Genomic DNA, 16,686 nt, shown 5'->3' with positions numbered 1-16,686 from the left:
CAAGTTTTAGTCAAGATCATTACCTCACAGTAACGCTGCATTATGTCAGGAATGGCCAGGCTCAAGAAAAAGTCCTCAAAACCAAACCAGTGTACCAGGCACAGACAGGGACAGCTGTAGCAGAGGAGACTGATGAGATCTTGGAGGAGTATGGTATCAAAGACAAGGTTGTGGCAGCCACTGTTGATAATGCGGCCAACATGGATGTAGCTGTCAAAATAGTTGATGGTTGCAGAATTGCACTGTACACGGTTCCATTGGACTTGAGTTGATTGTATTTGTTGCTGTCTGATGTAGTTTTATTTTTGAGTGCTCAGCTCATATATACTTTTAAAAAGGAGAGTGTAAATGTTACTGGACATTCTTGTGTAATTGCCACAGAATAATTTATGTTATACTTTGTTATTGCTACAGAAGAATATTTATTTTATTATTATTTTACATTTACACATTTTTTTCTGGGGACCCCGTGGCACCCCATCGAGGAGCCGTAGGCTGTGGATCTCTTAAGATCTCACTGTTGGGTTTGTAAGGTCATGCTACTCCTAAATTTCTGTCTTGTTTAAAGATATAAAACAAAGTTCTAAGTTAGTCGACCTGTGTGTTCTCCTTTTTTAAAAATAAGAATCAATAGGAGAATCGATAAAGAATCGAATTGTTAAACAGAATCGAAAATGGAATCGGAATCGTGAAAATCTTATCAATTCCCATCCCTACTGGCCACTAAAAAAATTCTGTCTGGAAACCAGCCAAAGACATTCTCAAGAACATCCACCATCCACACATCTTGTACAGCTCATACCCAGTAATGAACAGTTTTTGACAAGTCAAAAACTCCTTGCAAAAGGAGGCTATCCCAGGACCTAATTGTGTCAAAATGTGTGTACAAAAGGACACCAGAAAAGTTGATCTGGTAATTTCCCAAATCAAGACTCCATATAAGACAACCTGGGAAATTCTAGGAAATAAGTGAACAAAGTCAGAAAATTGCCTGGTTAAAGCTTCATAACATTACGATGGACTGAATAGGCTTCTAACGAACATTCTAAGAGGCTTGGGCACTGCGTAAAAGTTTTAATGGATCGTTTAGCAAAGCTTTCTTAAGGTAGCTATTAAAACCGAGCTCACTTATTGGCACACACAGCTACCAGCCAAGGGAGAAGATTGCCCCAGAAGTTATGGAGTATGGAAGAAAATGCAGAGAATGCAATACTGTTGCATATCTCATGTAAATTCTGCTTACTACAATTTTCTAGGACATCTTGATAAAATTTCTTCAAATTTTTTTTTAAATTTCCAAAAAGCAGTATTGCTTGTGTCAGACATTTTTTGATTCAAATACATTAAACAACTCAATACTCATCCTTTGCTGCTCAGCAATGCATCGTCTTTAGGAGGTGGAGGAGGAAGGAAGAGGGGATAAATCAAGGGCCTTCTAAATGCCTGCATAGGTCCACACCCATCACCTGGGATGAGAGGTTAATGTGGGAATGCTATTGACCCAGGAAATTGCCAGTGTGCAAATCAAGCAATGGGTAACTCAGAAACCTCTCAGGTCACATAAGTACAGTACATATGTAAAAAGGAAATATCAAGTGATATAATCGGTTTCATGATTTGTCCCCACTTCATGTAAAACACACATTGTTTTTATAAAATTTGGAGAGGGATTTGCAGAATACCCCGACTGAGAATATATAAGCAATTAAACATTTTTTGTCCAACATATTAAAACAAAATGGCAGCCATGAATAGATAATGACATACTATTTATAAAAAAAATAAATAAATAAAAAAGGCAAGCACATTACTATTGGTGTTTACTTCAATTGAGAATACCCCTAACGCTTTACCCTATAGATGGCATCAGGTACATTAAATTGAAACCATTTAACGGGAGGGGGAAAAAAAAAACTACCATGGGGCAGACTGGATGTCTGTCTGAAAAATGACAGGCTTCTAACCCTATTAAACATATAATCTTAAGGCTGTCAGATTGAACTTCACTATTCGAATGTAACTAGAATATTTTTGGAAAAGGTCTAATTCAAAGGAAAAAGGCTGACATTCGATTGTAAATAAATAGTTATTTGGTTTACCTTATACATTGTGTTACTCCAGACACTCGTTTCAAAGATGCAGTATTTTGCAAATTTGGTTTTGCACATCGACCTTAAAGGTGAATTGTAAACTTGTCTTCTTTAGTAACACTTACATCCACTTCATCTCACAATGTAGTTTGAGACAATTTTGTCCATCTTACTGTCGGGTTCTTGATTAACAGAGCAGTTTTTCTAAACATGTTTCAGGTATCTAGAAGCATTTGTTCTACTCTTGATCTTGTTGTGATAGTGATCACAGGTTTAGGAGCCTAACTGTTTAATGCTATGACATTCTCATTAAATGTATGTGGAAAAGAAATGGGCATCATTCTGTTTTTCTGTTCATTATTAGAATATAAAATCTTTACTGTAAAGAGCTTCTTTAGTATTACCAACTTTTAGCTATCTCAACCAGTGAGCAGTGTCTCCATCTCATATGGATGCTCGATAAATCATGTATAAAACAAAGGTGTAATTGAAAATACTGAGGACATATTTATTAAAAAGTTTTGTTGCAACAGTAAAGAAGGAAAACACCTTATTTTAGTTTAATCCAGTCTGCTACTCATTAATGGCTAGTCCCTGCTTGCAACACTGAACTGGCTTTCAGCACTAAAAAAAAAAAAAACCCTACAAGTCTGTCTTTTCACACATCCTTTCATTTGAAGACTGCAATATCCATGTAACAGAGTCATAGTGCACCCACAAGCAATAAGGCACTTTCGACTGAAAAAAATAAAAATGCTGAAGTAGCAAAGCACTTTGCTAGTGCACGTTGTTCATAAAGATTTAAGCTCATTTTTCGTGACTGATTTCATTAATGGCTAGCTTCATCATCATAAGCAGTAAAAAGTTTAGAAAAGCGCTATATAAAAGTAATTATTAGTCCCTAACCAAGCGTTCAATTCTAGACAGAAGACAGCTGTGCACATTCTTTCCTTTCAGAGGATGCACCTGCACAGGTGGCTATGATGGACTCTTATATTTAAAGAGCAGTTGCAGAGTACCGCTAGGAATTTTTCCTTTTGCTTTTTGTTCTTGCTGTAGCTGCTGCCATGGCTATAATATTAATGTATAAAAAAAGTCACACAAATGTGTGTTGGCTACCTAATACATGCTCAAATATTTTCTTATATATTTTTTTAATTTAAATATTCAAACCTTAGTTGTTGGCTAATTTGACAGCCCTAATTAAAGTCCTTCAAAAGTTTACAATAGAACAAAATATTAAGTTAGTTTTAACTTAACCCAACATGGTGGACTTGTTAGATACTTTAACTCTTTTAGGGCGGATGTCGACTTTTGTCGACAGGAGGGGTTGAAGGCGAATGTCGACAAAAGTCGACATCCAGGGATAGAGGGCGACAATCAGCTGTTAATGGCGACAAATCTCACTGTCACGTCACAGGCATTCCCTCTGTGCTTGGAGGAATGCTAGACTCGTTGACTCGGCAAATAAACATTGCGTGTGCGTGAGTTGCGAAATGTAAACAAAGGCAAGATGGCACCGACATGTGAAAAGGCAGCGAAGCAAGTGCAGAAAAGAAAACACTTGGCAGACTTCGTTTTGCGCATTATCGCGGAGTCGGACTCTTGATTTTTCAGAATCGGACTTTATTGGCAGTGATCAGGAGATCGAGCAAGAGAGTTAGAAGCAGGCATCAGCTGACCAGACACCAGCCGATGCCGCGCCAGCGGATCTGCTGCCAGTTGAGTGCCTTCGCGCAGCCGATGCATCTACGGCAAGGTTCGCATGGGATAAATACACATACATTGATCCGTTGAGAGCCGATCTGGCTACCGGAGTTTACAAGACGGCATGGCTTGCTTTTGGACACGACAGATCACCAGCTGCTGTACTTCAGGCTGCTCTCTCCTGATGCTGCTTTTCAGCTACTGTCAGACGAGACAAACAGGTAGGCAGAGATTTTTTTTGAATCGCGGGCTGCGTTTGCATCGCATTCTCATTTTTCAAAGTGGAAACCCACAACGAAAGACGAGATGAAGCGCGCTGTGGCATTACAAATAGAGATGGGACAGAACTGGTGATATAACTTCAGGGAGCATTGGTCCAAATGTGTTTTGTCCCCTGGTGGCTTAGGTACGTGCTGCTGCAAAGTTTTATTCACTTCTGTAATAAACAGAAGCAAATCCCATGGGGTGAGCCAGGCTATAATGCCATACATAAAGTTCATAAAGTTTCAGAAGATGAAAAGAGGTGACAATACGGTTTTCATGCAGGCAGAAAACTTGGTGGCAGTGGCATGGCACGATGGCAAATGGGTGACTTGTCTCTCTACAGTACACACTAACAATATATGTTAGAAAATGCAGCAACAGACAATTGAAAAATAGGCATCAAAACAACACATATTGTAAGGAGTGCAATGTGGCAATGACTGAAATTGGCTGCTTTGAGCGAGATCAGACTTTGCTGTGTAAAATGTATGTGTTATGTATGTGAAATCATAGAGTATGCAGGCTCATACAACATGCAAGACAGTAACATTTGTCAAAAGTAAATATTTTTTGTAGATTTGATATGTTAAACAATTGCTTTGTGTTCTTTTTAAAAAAATGTTAGTTTTTGGAAAAATATTCAGCCCTGGGAGAAAACAAACAAAAAAAAAATTAGCCCTAAAAGAGTTAATATCCATACTCAAATTTAAATTTGTCTCTAGTTTTCTATTTGTGTTTGTTTCACTAGTTGTATTAATAAAACACAAGAACAGCCTTTGGGTGTGCGGTCTTCAAATGAGCACTCAAATTTTACCAGAAATGCTGCACTTAAAATGTGACATACTATGAATCTCTCCATTAATGCCATGTTAGTTACTTCTAATATTTAATAATTTACCCATACTCAAGTGTTAAGATTAAAACAGACATCTAAACACACCAAAACTCCAAGGACCACAAAATGGCCGACAATATATGGCTTAAAAACTGAACTGACTAATTATATTATAGAACATGAAAGACACAAACCCTTCAGAACGTGTTGCATCATATGTAAAATTAAAATGATTACCAATTATAAAACGTTAGCCTATAAGTCAATCGGTTTAAAAATTAACTATAACAGTAAATAGAATTCCTAACTAAATGCCTAAACCACAAGTGCTGGATCATAACCTGTCTTAATGAACGGACAGGATAGCACAGAATGAAAACAGTTTGGAAAAAGGCCCTTCTCAAATTTTTAAAAATTCTTTGAGGGGTTATAAAAAAATAAAATAGCAAAAAAAAAAAAAAAAAAAACAATCTCTGGTAGCATTCCAACTGAACCTTATTTATGGGATATCTAAAAAAAATGAAAAATAAAGGCCCACTTTAATTACTCTGGATCAAAGGATATTAAGGCTATGACTGAGTTTTGAAGATGTGCAATTCCACAAAAACCTTCCTTGTCATTAGAGAAGAATGCCCAAGTTGAACAAAAAGTGGAGATGATATGCCTCAAAACACAATGAAGCCTCAGTTTAATGCAAACATAACCAATTACAAGAAAACAATTTAAACAATTTCACAACAATTACTAGTGAGACTCTGCATGAAGTGCATGTTTATGGATGACTTAATTAGCATTGCTGAATTCAATTTCCAATTAAACAATCTGTTTGCCTTAAACAGTGCTGCACCTTTGAGGTAGGGGCAGCATGGTATAAAATCCATTTGCCACATTTCTTTTCAAGACAACAGTTGGTTTTTCATGTGTAGCAAACAGTCTCTGCAAAACTAAATGACAAGATCTCGTGACTCAGTAAGCACAGCTTGCTCTAACAGTCCCATAAACAAAAACAGCACAAAAACTGCTACACACACTTAAACATAGCCCAAACATTTAACAAGCAGACAGTTGGACATGAAGCAAGGACTAAAAATGTACCACATGCAAACGAGAACAGGGTGTCTGAAGGCAAACCACCTGCCCCCTTCACAAATGAAGTGTTTGCTAATTACTAACAAAGGGAGCACAATGAGGCCAAATGGTCCACTGCTTACCAAATCACCCTTTGATTTAGAAGCGCCAAATTTTTGCTTGAAAAGGATGACTAAGGATGATATACTGCTAATAAATCTCTTCTTTCAAGCAACAAACATCTATCCAAACAAGACACAAGCAGTTTAAAACAGTCTGGCAAAGAATGAAAATAGAACAAATTGCTTGATAAGATTTTTGAAAGCCTGTATTTTTAACATATCAAGTCAAAACAGGACTATTGCTTTCAAAAACAATACTGGGTGGTGGGGGGGTCCTTTCATTTTAAACAATCAGCAACAAAGTAACCTTTGCAAATTTTCTATAGCCTTCCAAGTCTGAGATTTAAGCACTCAAGCTCCACTCACCTGTGGGATAGGCACTTTCTGGGGTGTAGGTGGAGACTGATGTTGCTGAGCCCATGGCTGATGGTGAGGGTGCTGGGGAGGAGAGCTCTGAAGATGCAAGCCTAGATGTGGCGGCTGTTGCACAGAATGGCAGGTTGTCATCTGTTTCTGAAAAGGCAGTGGTGGTGGCAGTTGTTGTCCAGGGTGAGGCTGTGGCTGTGGGGGGCCCAATAGAAGCCGCTGATCCTGCATTCCTGGCGGCTCAACGTGATTGTTCCCCAAACCTCCAGTGGGCCTTAAAGCCCCAGCCATGTCCCTCTGGCTAGGGGATAGCCCCATGTAGGGCTGTGGAGGTGGTGGTTGCTGTTGCAAACTCCTGGGTCCCACGGTTCTTTGCGACAACCCCATGGCTCCTGGTGGCTGGTGAGGCATGCTGGGATAGCCACCTACCTCTAAACCAATGCCTGCACTGCCAGGCCGCACCTGCTGTGGGGGTGGAGTACCAGCTGGATTGCTCATAGCCTTCATTGGAGACATTGGTGGTGGAGACCCATAGGATCCCTGAGGCTGCTGCTGTTGAGCCGGCTGTTGCTGAGATGGATGCATAGGCTGGGAGTTGATTTGGTTCACATGCATGGACTGTTGATGCATGAGCCCCTGAGGAGCTCCGGCTGGAAATCCAACACCTGTGTTTGGATAATGTGGCACCACAGACCCTTGAGACATGGGTGCATTGTTGCTGGTAAGGCCGATGTTGGGACTCATGCCTGTATTATTCACTAATCCCTGATTGAGATTGCTATACGGAGGGTATGGAGAATACTGCCCTGAGTTATTTACAGTCGGAGAAGGGACTGTCTGATTTCGTGAGCCAAAGCCAAGACCTTGCTGTGGTCTGCCAGCTACTACTGCTTGCTGCTGCTGCTGCTGTGAGGGACTGGGAGAAAACCTGGGGCTGTGGGCTACTGTGTCAGGGTGCAGAGCAGCTGGAGAAGGTCGATGGTGAAACTGCTGTGGTGGCGGCTGCTGTTGGACTGGATGTCGCATAGATGGACCAACCATATTAGGGTTCTGTTGGGGGGGCATATGTCCTAGAAAGTGGTTAGTCTGGGGCCCCCTGCCTCCTTCCTGTGGTGGGCCTTGAGAAAACTGGTTCATTCGGGGAGGGGTGGGTGCCTGGTTGTGCGTTTGCATGGAGAAATCCCCTCGAGCCATGTATGGGCCCATCTGCTGTACATGACCTTGAGGACCAGAAGGGGTAGGTTGCTGTGGAGGTGGAGGTTGCTGTTGCTGAAATGAAGCTCTCACAGGCTCAGCCCTGGGAGCCCACAGAGAACCTCCATCCACAAAAGGCTGATTATGCCTTTCACTCTGAAGACCTGGGTAGACTCCAATCTGCCCCCCACCACTGTGCGCAACAGATGGTGGTGGATTGTGGTACTGAGAATGAGGGGATGACATTCCATTTCCAGGGGCATTCCCCAGCATACGCCCTCCCTGTTCCATCAAGTGCATCTTCTGCTGCTCATACTGGCTAAAATGGTCAAAGTGGCTCAACTTGGGTTGTCCTTGGTTAGGAGGTGGCTGCTGTGTGTGATGTAGAGATGACTGAAGTGGCCCATATCCCTGGTCAATTGAAAGCTGCTGTCCCAAAGGGTTGACCTGACCCTCTGTGAAGCCACAATCACCCAGACCTTCTAGCCCTTCACTGAAGAGATTTGCATCATCGCCAAATAAGCTCATCATTCCAGGGTCAGCCATACTTCCTTCCGGCTTTTTGGCCAGTGGCTTCCCTCAGAGAAGTTGATGGTACAGGCGAGCCACTTGAAGGGTCGCCTGCACTGAGGTGTGCGTCCTCAAAGCTCTTAATCCTTTAACTAATCTCCTGCATGTCACTCCATATTTCCTTAATGAATTAGGACAATGCAGTGTCAGGCAAAGCCAGGTTACAGGACCTACAAAGGGTGGGGGGGGGGGGGAGAGACTGGGGGAGGGATGAGAGAGAGAGAGAGAGAAAAGAGAAAAAAAAAATTAGTGGAAACAAAGCTCACATTTGTCACTCTCAGTAAAGAGCCAGCTAGTCATAGAAAAGCTTGAACCAAATAGTTGTTTTCTAGTAAAGTTAGCTCAACTACCCAAAGCTGCTACCCCCACAACCCCCGCCTTTCCATTCCCCCCAACCCCCAGCTTTTAGACAATAGGTTACTCACAACACATGCAGGCACCAACCCTAAATTAATTCATTCTTTACAATCCTTGGCAATTCATTCTTGGATGGAAAAGAACAAAAGAGCCCAAAGTGCGGCAGCAGCAGCAGCTGCCACACCAGGCAAGCAGATGTATGAATACAGCCAGGCAGCCCATCTGCTGAACCGAAGCCCTGAAAATGCTCTAGTTACCACCAGCCTCGTCCTTAACCTTATCCTCCCCCGAATGGCATAATCAGATGAGCAAGCTGCATTATCTAGATCTGTGATAAACTGAGTGGACAGGAATTGTGGTGTTGGGAGGGGTGGGGGTTAGTGAAGAGTCAGGGGTGTCAGAGTAGGAGTTCTGGCAGGAAGCAGAGAACTCCCATCAAGCCCTTAGGAATGCACCAACTCACTTCTCTCACATTTCAGCTCCACTACAAAGTGCATAAGAGCATTCAGCAACCCTAGCCCCATACTGCCAACCCCCTTAACCCCACCCCCCACCTTTATTTAAAAAAAAAAAAAAAAAATGCCACACAATCAAGAAGGCGCTCAACATTCCTTGCTAAAACAAGAGAAACCTTTGATTTTCAATTTTAAATTCATCATCAGTGAGGGAGAGAGGAAAAACAATAGTAGTTATAGGAAAAAAATAATGTTACAAGATTTAAATATTTACATATACAAACAATATTATAGTTACTTTAATAAAATGCTAAGAATATACATTATTAAAAACTAAAGAATGACCTTGGAATCAACTTCTCAAATAAAGTGTCATCTGGTAATGTTGGCAGGCTGTTTAATAGACTATTAGGACTTGGCTCATTTACACTTTCTCCAACAAACGATACCAGGACGACTTAAATACCCAAGCTGCAAGCAGAACTCTAAAAATTGTACTTTTTAAAGCATTAATACAACATACATACACACCTGTCACATTTACACTTACAAGGAAAGGGCTGGTGTAAAACAAGTGTGGCGCAACGACTTGCAGCTGAGTACTCTGCTTGGCTGCTAAGAGTTTTCAGCTGACTGTTTGCCTAATTCCTTCTCAACCTGACAACTGTGGCTCCATGCCCACAATGCTATGAGATCCATGCCAGAATTTACTACTGTTAGAAAGAGAGGAAGTTCAGTGGCTAGGTTCATCCCTCGCCCTGAGGCGAACTGATTACCCAGTGACGTCTGTGGCTCCTTGTGTGACTAAGTGCAAGCCGACTCCAGCTGGAGTCTCTGGAACACAACTCCTCTAATACGTTACCAGCACAAAAAGCAAAACAGCAGGACAGACATTTACTACTGCATCTCTGCTGCAGCGCAGTCAGAGTCATTACTGGCAGCCACATGCTCCCACGATTCAAGCGAGCCAGAGGCTCTCCTGGGCTGGCTGTACAGTGTTCAAATTGTACAGTCTGAAAGTGGGCCAGATCTCATAGACGCTAATAGATAGATATGCAAAATTAAACTGGATACACTGCAAAAACTCACTTTGAACATATTCTTTGAGTTACAAAATTAACACTTGGAGAATGAGATTCAAAGCCGATAGTAATAATGATGGGGAACCTAAAGTTATGATGGTCAAAGAAACAACTCAAATATTCTGTTGGTGACTGTTGAGGGCAAGAAAGTAAAGTGCCTAATAAAAAACTAAACCACTTAATGGCCCAAATTAAAAAAAAAAATGGACATCTGAAAGAGTGCAATTTCTATGCCACTAAATTGTGAAACATTTCTATATAACTGCTCCTAAAATTGTTTATATCAAAAATACCCACACCAGAACAGATTTTTTTTTACTTCCATAGAACTGAAGAGCTGTGGGCTTCCTCCTCATTTCAAGCCAAATACCTGTCACATTTATTTTTATCACCACCACCACCTTTACAAATACTCAACGGAAGCTTTAGCCAAAATAGTACTTCATAGATAATGATAAAACACGAATGCTGGTAGCAGGACATAATAAATTTAAAAAAAAATGCATAAGGTGCCACAAAAAACTAAACATTAACTTTAAAATGTCTACTTCATTCACTTTCCACACCTGACATTTCTATTATATGACCAAAACCGAAGACTATGGTAACATCTGTCACAAGATGGGAACCACCATTAGGCAGAAAACCACTATCACAAAGAACAAACATAAACCCCTTTCTCACAGCTGGGAAATTTAGACACAAAGGTCTCTGTGAAAAGCAATGCTGAGGACATAATTTTATATTTATATATACCCACATGTCTGGAGGGATAAGGTAGCAATTCTATCTGCTATACTCTGCCATAACCCACTTAAAGGCTTAAGAACTTTTCTACAGCATAAGTGTCTTACAAAATCATAAATATATAATTACAGTATCTTATGATGAAACCATTTATATATTTACAAAAACACACTAACTACATAACACCCCACACATAGGTGGTCATACCTTTAAGTGTAATTTGGAGAAAACGTGACGGCAGATTAACTATACGCTTTGACAATTGTGGAGAACATCAATGCAGCTTCCTTAGCATCACATTTTTACCTCAAAATAAACATGTAAAAAGTGTAACTTTTTGGCTTGAAAAAATTACATTTATTAAATCCTATCTATCTTTCTACTGTAAAACGGGCAAAACACTAAAAGTACAATGTCAGAACTGTAGAAAGTATAATGATACAAAACATGGTGAATAATAATATGAAGAGCACACTGCACATGTGCCAGTGATGCGAGTGTCACTTTGATTCCCAGAATCACTTTCGGTTTGGTTCTGACAGTTTCAATTTCACTGCCTGAAAACAGAATCACCTTGTCATCACTGCTGATTAGTGGTGTTTCTTACCAGACGTCATTATGAGGCTAGGAGAAGATGTGTCTACACCGTTGCCCAGGTAACACTCAGGCCTGGCGCTTTCGCAAAAACATACCTGTACTGTTGTCCAAATAAAGCTCACCGTTGGCACTTTTACTTCCCGAGTAAGCCTCAGGTCTTAAACAATGCAGCTACACAGTTTGCCCGAGTGACACTTGGGACTTCCACTAAGAAAGTTAAAAGTCAAAGCAGGCGATTTCTGTTGAACCAGGGGTTTTGTTACAGGAAGCATCCAGCATAAAGTTTACAAATAATTCAACTCAATCTTCTTTTGAATTAATTAGTTTCTGTGCCAGTCCATTCTCAGAAAAATCAAGGTATATGGTCAACACAATCCAAACTAATATTTCTTCAATGTCCATCTGCAGGCAGACTTTTTCCCCAAAATTCAGCGGTCATGAGTTCAGAGTGGTTGTGGCATATCATCTCCATTACCAGGTTCAGCAATATATTCCTAAAACACACCTACAGAATACACTACTCAGCCAGTTTTCTGCCAGCCCTGGTTACTCCTATATCTCATGGTGGAAACTTTGTGCTCATTATGCCCATCTTTCATTCCAACTGTTAAACCACTCATTTCCAAACTCACTCTTTTATATCTTCAATGGACTTTATTACATCACGTGGGTAAGATGATTTTTTTTTTCTTTCTTTCTATTGAATGGAATGCACAGGCTGCTCTGCCAGTCTCTAACACATGGATAAACATGCCTACACTTCTGGACTGACCCAAAAGTTCCTAGACATCAACCAGAACTACAATCAAAGGTTTTTTCTTCAAGAAAGAACCATAGACCTATGGAATAAAATGCTAAGTACTAGAGAAAAATGGTATTTTTAGGGTCCCTCATCTCAACCTGATGCTACTTTAGACAAGCTATGTAAATATAATAGATTATCTTGTTGAGCTAAAAAGCTTGTTCTCAACACAACCGGTGTAATTTAATGATGTAATATACAGCACATTAAAAACTTAGTTTCCTTCTGAAGGAGGATGGTGCTTTGCTTTAAACAACATTGTTCTTTCAAAGTTTCAGCAGAGTCTACACAAGAGCCTTTCAATGTGGGAGTTGCTAACATGTAATGCTCTAAACTTCCTTTAAATTTTCAATTTCAGCTTTCAATACAGAACAAACAATTCAGCACTAGGACTATCAAATTAGCCAAAAATCAGGATCCGAGTACTCACAGCAAAAATAAGTACATATTTCAATGCAGCCCAAATAATGTTTTTTCTATTTCATAATTCACCTGCCTGCTCATGGTGCATCTCTAAAGCATTATGAGGCTATGACTAAATGCACAGTTGCTAAAAAGATGCAGGAGAAAAGCTTTCAAACAAATTATACACTTGAAAACACAGCCTTTCACAAAAATGGGATTCCCTACAAGCACAAAGTGACATGATTAAAGAAAATGAACGGGGCACAATTCACACACAAAAAAAAAAAAGATGTGCTCACAATTGTTGAAATATAACAGTCAAAAACAAACCATATGTAACAAATCAGAAGTGTTGGACCCAAACAAACTTTATATTTAACGGCACCGGACATGCAAGTTGAATGTTGTGGGCTAGGGCTGGCAGTCAATGAAATGAACTAAATGCAATTAACTGGTTACTTTATTATTTATTATGGGTTTTATTTTGGACATTGTATGTCAAGCCAACAGCCACCTAAGACAAAGCGCATGTTAAATGAAACTTAATAGGCATCTTTTTCATCATTCATTTGTAAACCAAGTTCTACTTTTGAATTTTCAAAAACTATTATATGCAAGTCACCTACTACATAAAGTAGTATTTAAAACATAAATATGGCTTCTTTCTCATAGTCCTAAGAAGTAGCAATGGATGTAAACACACAAGCCTGCTATGCTTAGGTGTCAAGCTAACATGGAACATCTTGGGGAGTTGCATGGAAAAAGTCTGGAAAAGCATTGGTCCATGCCTTCTCTAAATGTTGTAGTGATGGCTCACAAGAACCACTATTCTGGTACTAATTCTGCATCAAAGTAAGGAAAATGAAACAGCAACAGCTTTTTTACAGTATCTATAGTACTGAATACTAGGATGTTGTACCATGTTAGCCATTATGAATGTAGTGAGAAGTCAAGCAAAATAACACCTGAAAAGATTACAATATGCAAGCTTTCGAGGCAACTCGTGCCTGACCGCAAGTATTACTCTGGAAGGCATAATGTGTGAAAAAAGTGAGTAAAAACTACATATAAAATGGTTCACATTGTTCACGATACAGCACTGCATCAATGAATGTCTGAAGACAGCAGAGGTCATTTAAGCAAATGCTTTTGTGTTCATGCAAGAAAATTGACATATACAGTAATACTATTTTTAATAAAGCCACACACACAGGCTCACATTATAGCCATTTTAGGGCCATTATGGAATTAATTCAGAAAACAGATTAGTGTGTGCTTTGAGGGCAAAATAACATCACAGATTACATGAGGTGTCATCGTTTAACTTGTATTGTCACAAGTTTTTAAGAAAAATTGCTTTAAAAGTGTTCTACACAGCCCCAATAAATGAACAGAGGCTTCGCATTCATTCTACAATTATAATATGCACTTCTACAAATGTCAATCGTTCCAATCATCTGTCCATTTTCAAAATAGTGTACACAGTTCCGGGTCATGCTGGGGAGGCAGTTACGCATACAAGAATGTGGGATGTAGGAGAACTGCCACTGCAAACAGCTATAGCAAGTAAATATTGTCGACATTTAAATAAAGCAGCTATGTAGCCTGTATACAATCGGCGATGGCATGAGTTGTAACATTTGTTAATATTATAAAATGTAGTGGTGTCAATGCCTCGAAGGTCACGGTACATCTTTTAATTAATATGACGTGTACTGTGTTGACAGTGACACAATCACCAAAACATGCAATTAGCTGGACAATCAAAACAGCACAAGTAATTTTCAAATTCTGGATTTCTACATAGGCATAAGAAATATTTTTAATCACCTATGCAAGAAACCCTGAAAACGGCAAAAACAGTAGTACAGCAGTAGTTCTGAAATAAGGGATTACTGTAAAATAGAAGTTTAACACAAGAAGTTTTGGAAAATTTATGCACCATGAATTTGACTAACCCATTAAATATTACTCTACTGATGTTTTTAACCAAGTAATGATGCAAATATAAATCTTACAAAAACAAATATTATAAAACCAACTAATTGATTCATCAACAAACCAGCATTTAAAAGCATGTTACAAAAACAGCTTTAAAAAGAACTGGTCTAAACGGAAATGTATGGAATTATCCTGAAATTAACCAATTCAAAAATACATAAAGTAATGTTTAAATTCTTATATTTAATATGGATTTTAGCAGTAGTTTTCAGTTACCGGACAGAAAATGTCAGAACAGATTTAGAATATGCATAGGCTAAGAAATAAGGTAGTTCATGATCATTCATTACTTATGAATCCTATGTTGAAATCTTCCAAGATATAAATGCTTTTTGTTGTTATACAGGGAGGGATTCCCATCTCTGCCACACATTAATATTCAAGCCTTACCTCTTATTTTGAAATGTATGAATCCCAATACTTGTTTACTTAAATGATAGTTGGGTAACTACTTGGACACACCAGTTTAAAACTGGTGTTACTGTTGTTTATAAAGTATATTACTGGATAGGTTATATTTTATATTGCATTACAGAGAAAAGCACGGTATTGCACCCTTCAATACTGGTCTTGAATGGAATTTTCCATTTTTGATACTGAAAGGTATCAAGTATCGTAAAACTTCACAGGTATTGGTATCAAATACAAAAATTCTGGTACTGTGATGTCCCTAAACTGTTGCGTATGAGTCACTGCTTGTTAACTTCAGGAGATCTAATTTATCATAATGAGTATTGTATAGTACCATCACTTCTACACAAGCAGGTAAAGACATTTTTGGTGCACTACTTCTGTGTTCCCCTTGATTCAAAACCTCAACTCTCTGTAGAAGGGAGAAGCAGAGTAACAGAATGACAGCTGTTGGGCCAAGCAGCCAGCTAGATATTAGCTACCAAAGTTTATACCATCTCTGAAGACTCTTAGTGTCTCCTCCTGCTGGGATTTAGGCAAGGCCAGAGGTACTCTGCTGCCACAAAGGCCTTAACTATAAACAAAGCACAAGCCAAAAATTTTTTGTCACAGCATCTGTATTCATACTTTTAAGCACTTTGTATTCTGTATATAACTCACTGAATTGGTTGTTAAAGTGCTCCACCTAAGTTTGCTATGGCTGCGCAACAAGTGAATGAAACGCACAGATGCTAATTTTAGTTGAGAAATTCTCAGATAAAAGCATGTTCTTAATTATTTACATAAAATCATCTATCCTTGGTTAGTGATCTTGTTTTATACATGTATAAATCAGTTTTTAATGTACTGCATTTCTCCAACAGAAGCTTGACACAGTCTATCAGAATAAGGCTATTGAGACTCTGGAAAGAATGGAACAATCAGTTAGGGAAGAAATGACATACGTGGAGGAACTCTAGAATTTTAAATCTAGAATGTGCAATGGAAACCAACAGGACAACTACAAACTATATCAAGATATAATAAAAATACGTTAAGACTTCATTTTCTAAATGGGCATCATTACTCTCAAGGAGTTTTGTAAGGAATCACCCAAATGCACCACCATGAACCTACGTATCTAATAAAATACACACCACAGAAGCAGAAAGAAATTAAAACATTTTCTTCAAACAAAACATCATGTAAGTGTCCTACTCCAAAGAACTTCAGAAGACGACTTATACACCTTACACACAAAAAAAGGAATTATATTACTGCTATGCAAGGGTCAATTCTGTCAAATGTGATGAAACCAGGAAGCCATGAACTTCGTAAGTGCTACGTGGCCTTGCTTCTTCTACTTTCCCTCTCCCGAATGGTTTTACAAAGGCAGCTTTCTTCACACTCACATCAACAATAAAAGCTTTGTGCCGCTGGGCCCAAGACTGGGTGCTCACAGCCGAGACTGAAGGATGAACCAACTGTGAAAATAATGAAGGGAGATATGGGGAGGTGGGGGTGGGGGCAGGGAGGAAGGTTATATTATTGCCATCAACCATCAAGTGATCTCCTGGCAATTACATTCTCTACAAAGCAGACTAAACCACTGGAGGATCCAAGAGGTGGGGCCC

General features: G+C 39.4%; 1 protein-coding gene across 3 annotated transcripts in view; it reads right to left on the bottom strand.

Moving 5' to 3' along the window:
- The window catches only part of chd7 (chromodomain helicase DNA binding protein 7), a 207,707-nt gene that overhangs the window by 168,468 nt on the left and 22,553 nt on the right, over positions 1-16,686 (bottom strand). For 2 of the 3 annotated variants that reach the window (XM_028803566.2, XM_051929383.1), the window contains exon 1: positions 6,453-8,407. The exons of the other annotated variant lie outside the window; for it this stretch is intronic. In XM_028803566.2, coding sequence (XP_028659399.1) covers positions 6,453-8,192 — 1,740 coding nt within the window. In that variant the 5' untranslated portion in view covers positions 8,193-8,407. Of the gene's footprint in view, positions 1-6,452; positions 8,408-16,686 lie in introns of those variants that run through there. 3 annotated transcript variants of the gene reach the window in all.

The sequence above is a fragment of the Erpetoichthys calabaricus genome, chromosome 6, assembly GCF_900747795.2.
Source record: "Erpetoichthys calabaricus chromosome 6, fErpCal1.3, whole genome shotgun sequence".
Classification (NCBI taxonomy): Eukaryota; Metazoa; Chordata; class Cladistia; order Polypteriformes; family Polypteridae; genus Erpetoichthys; species Erpetoichthys calabaricus.
The sequence above is the reverse complement of the archived record's forward strand: the minus strand, read 5'-3'. Positions and strand labels throughout refer to the sequence as shown.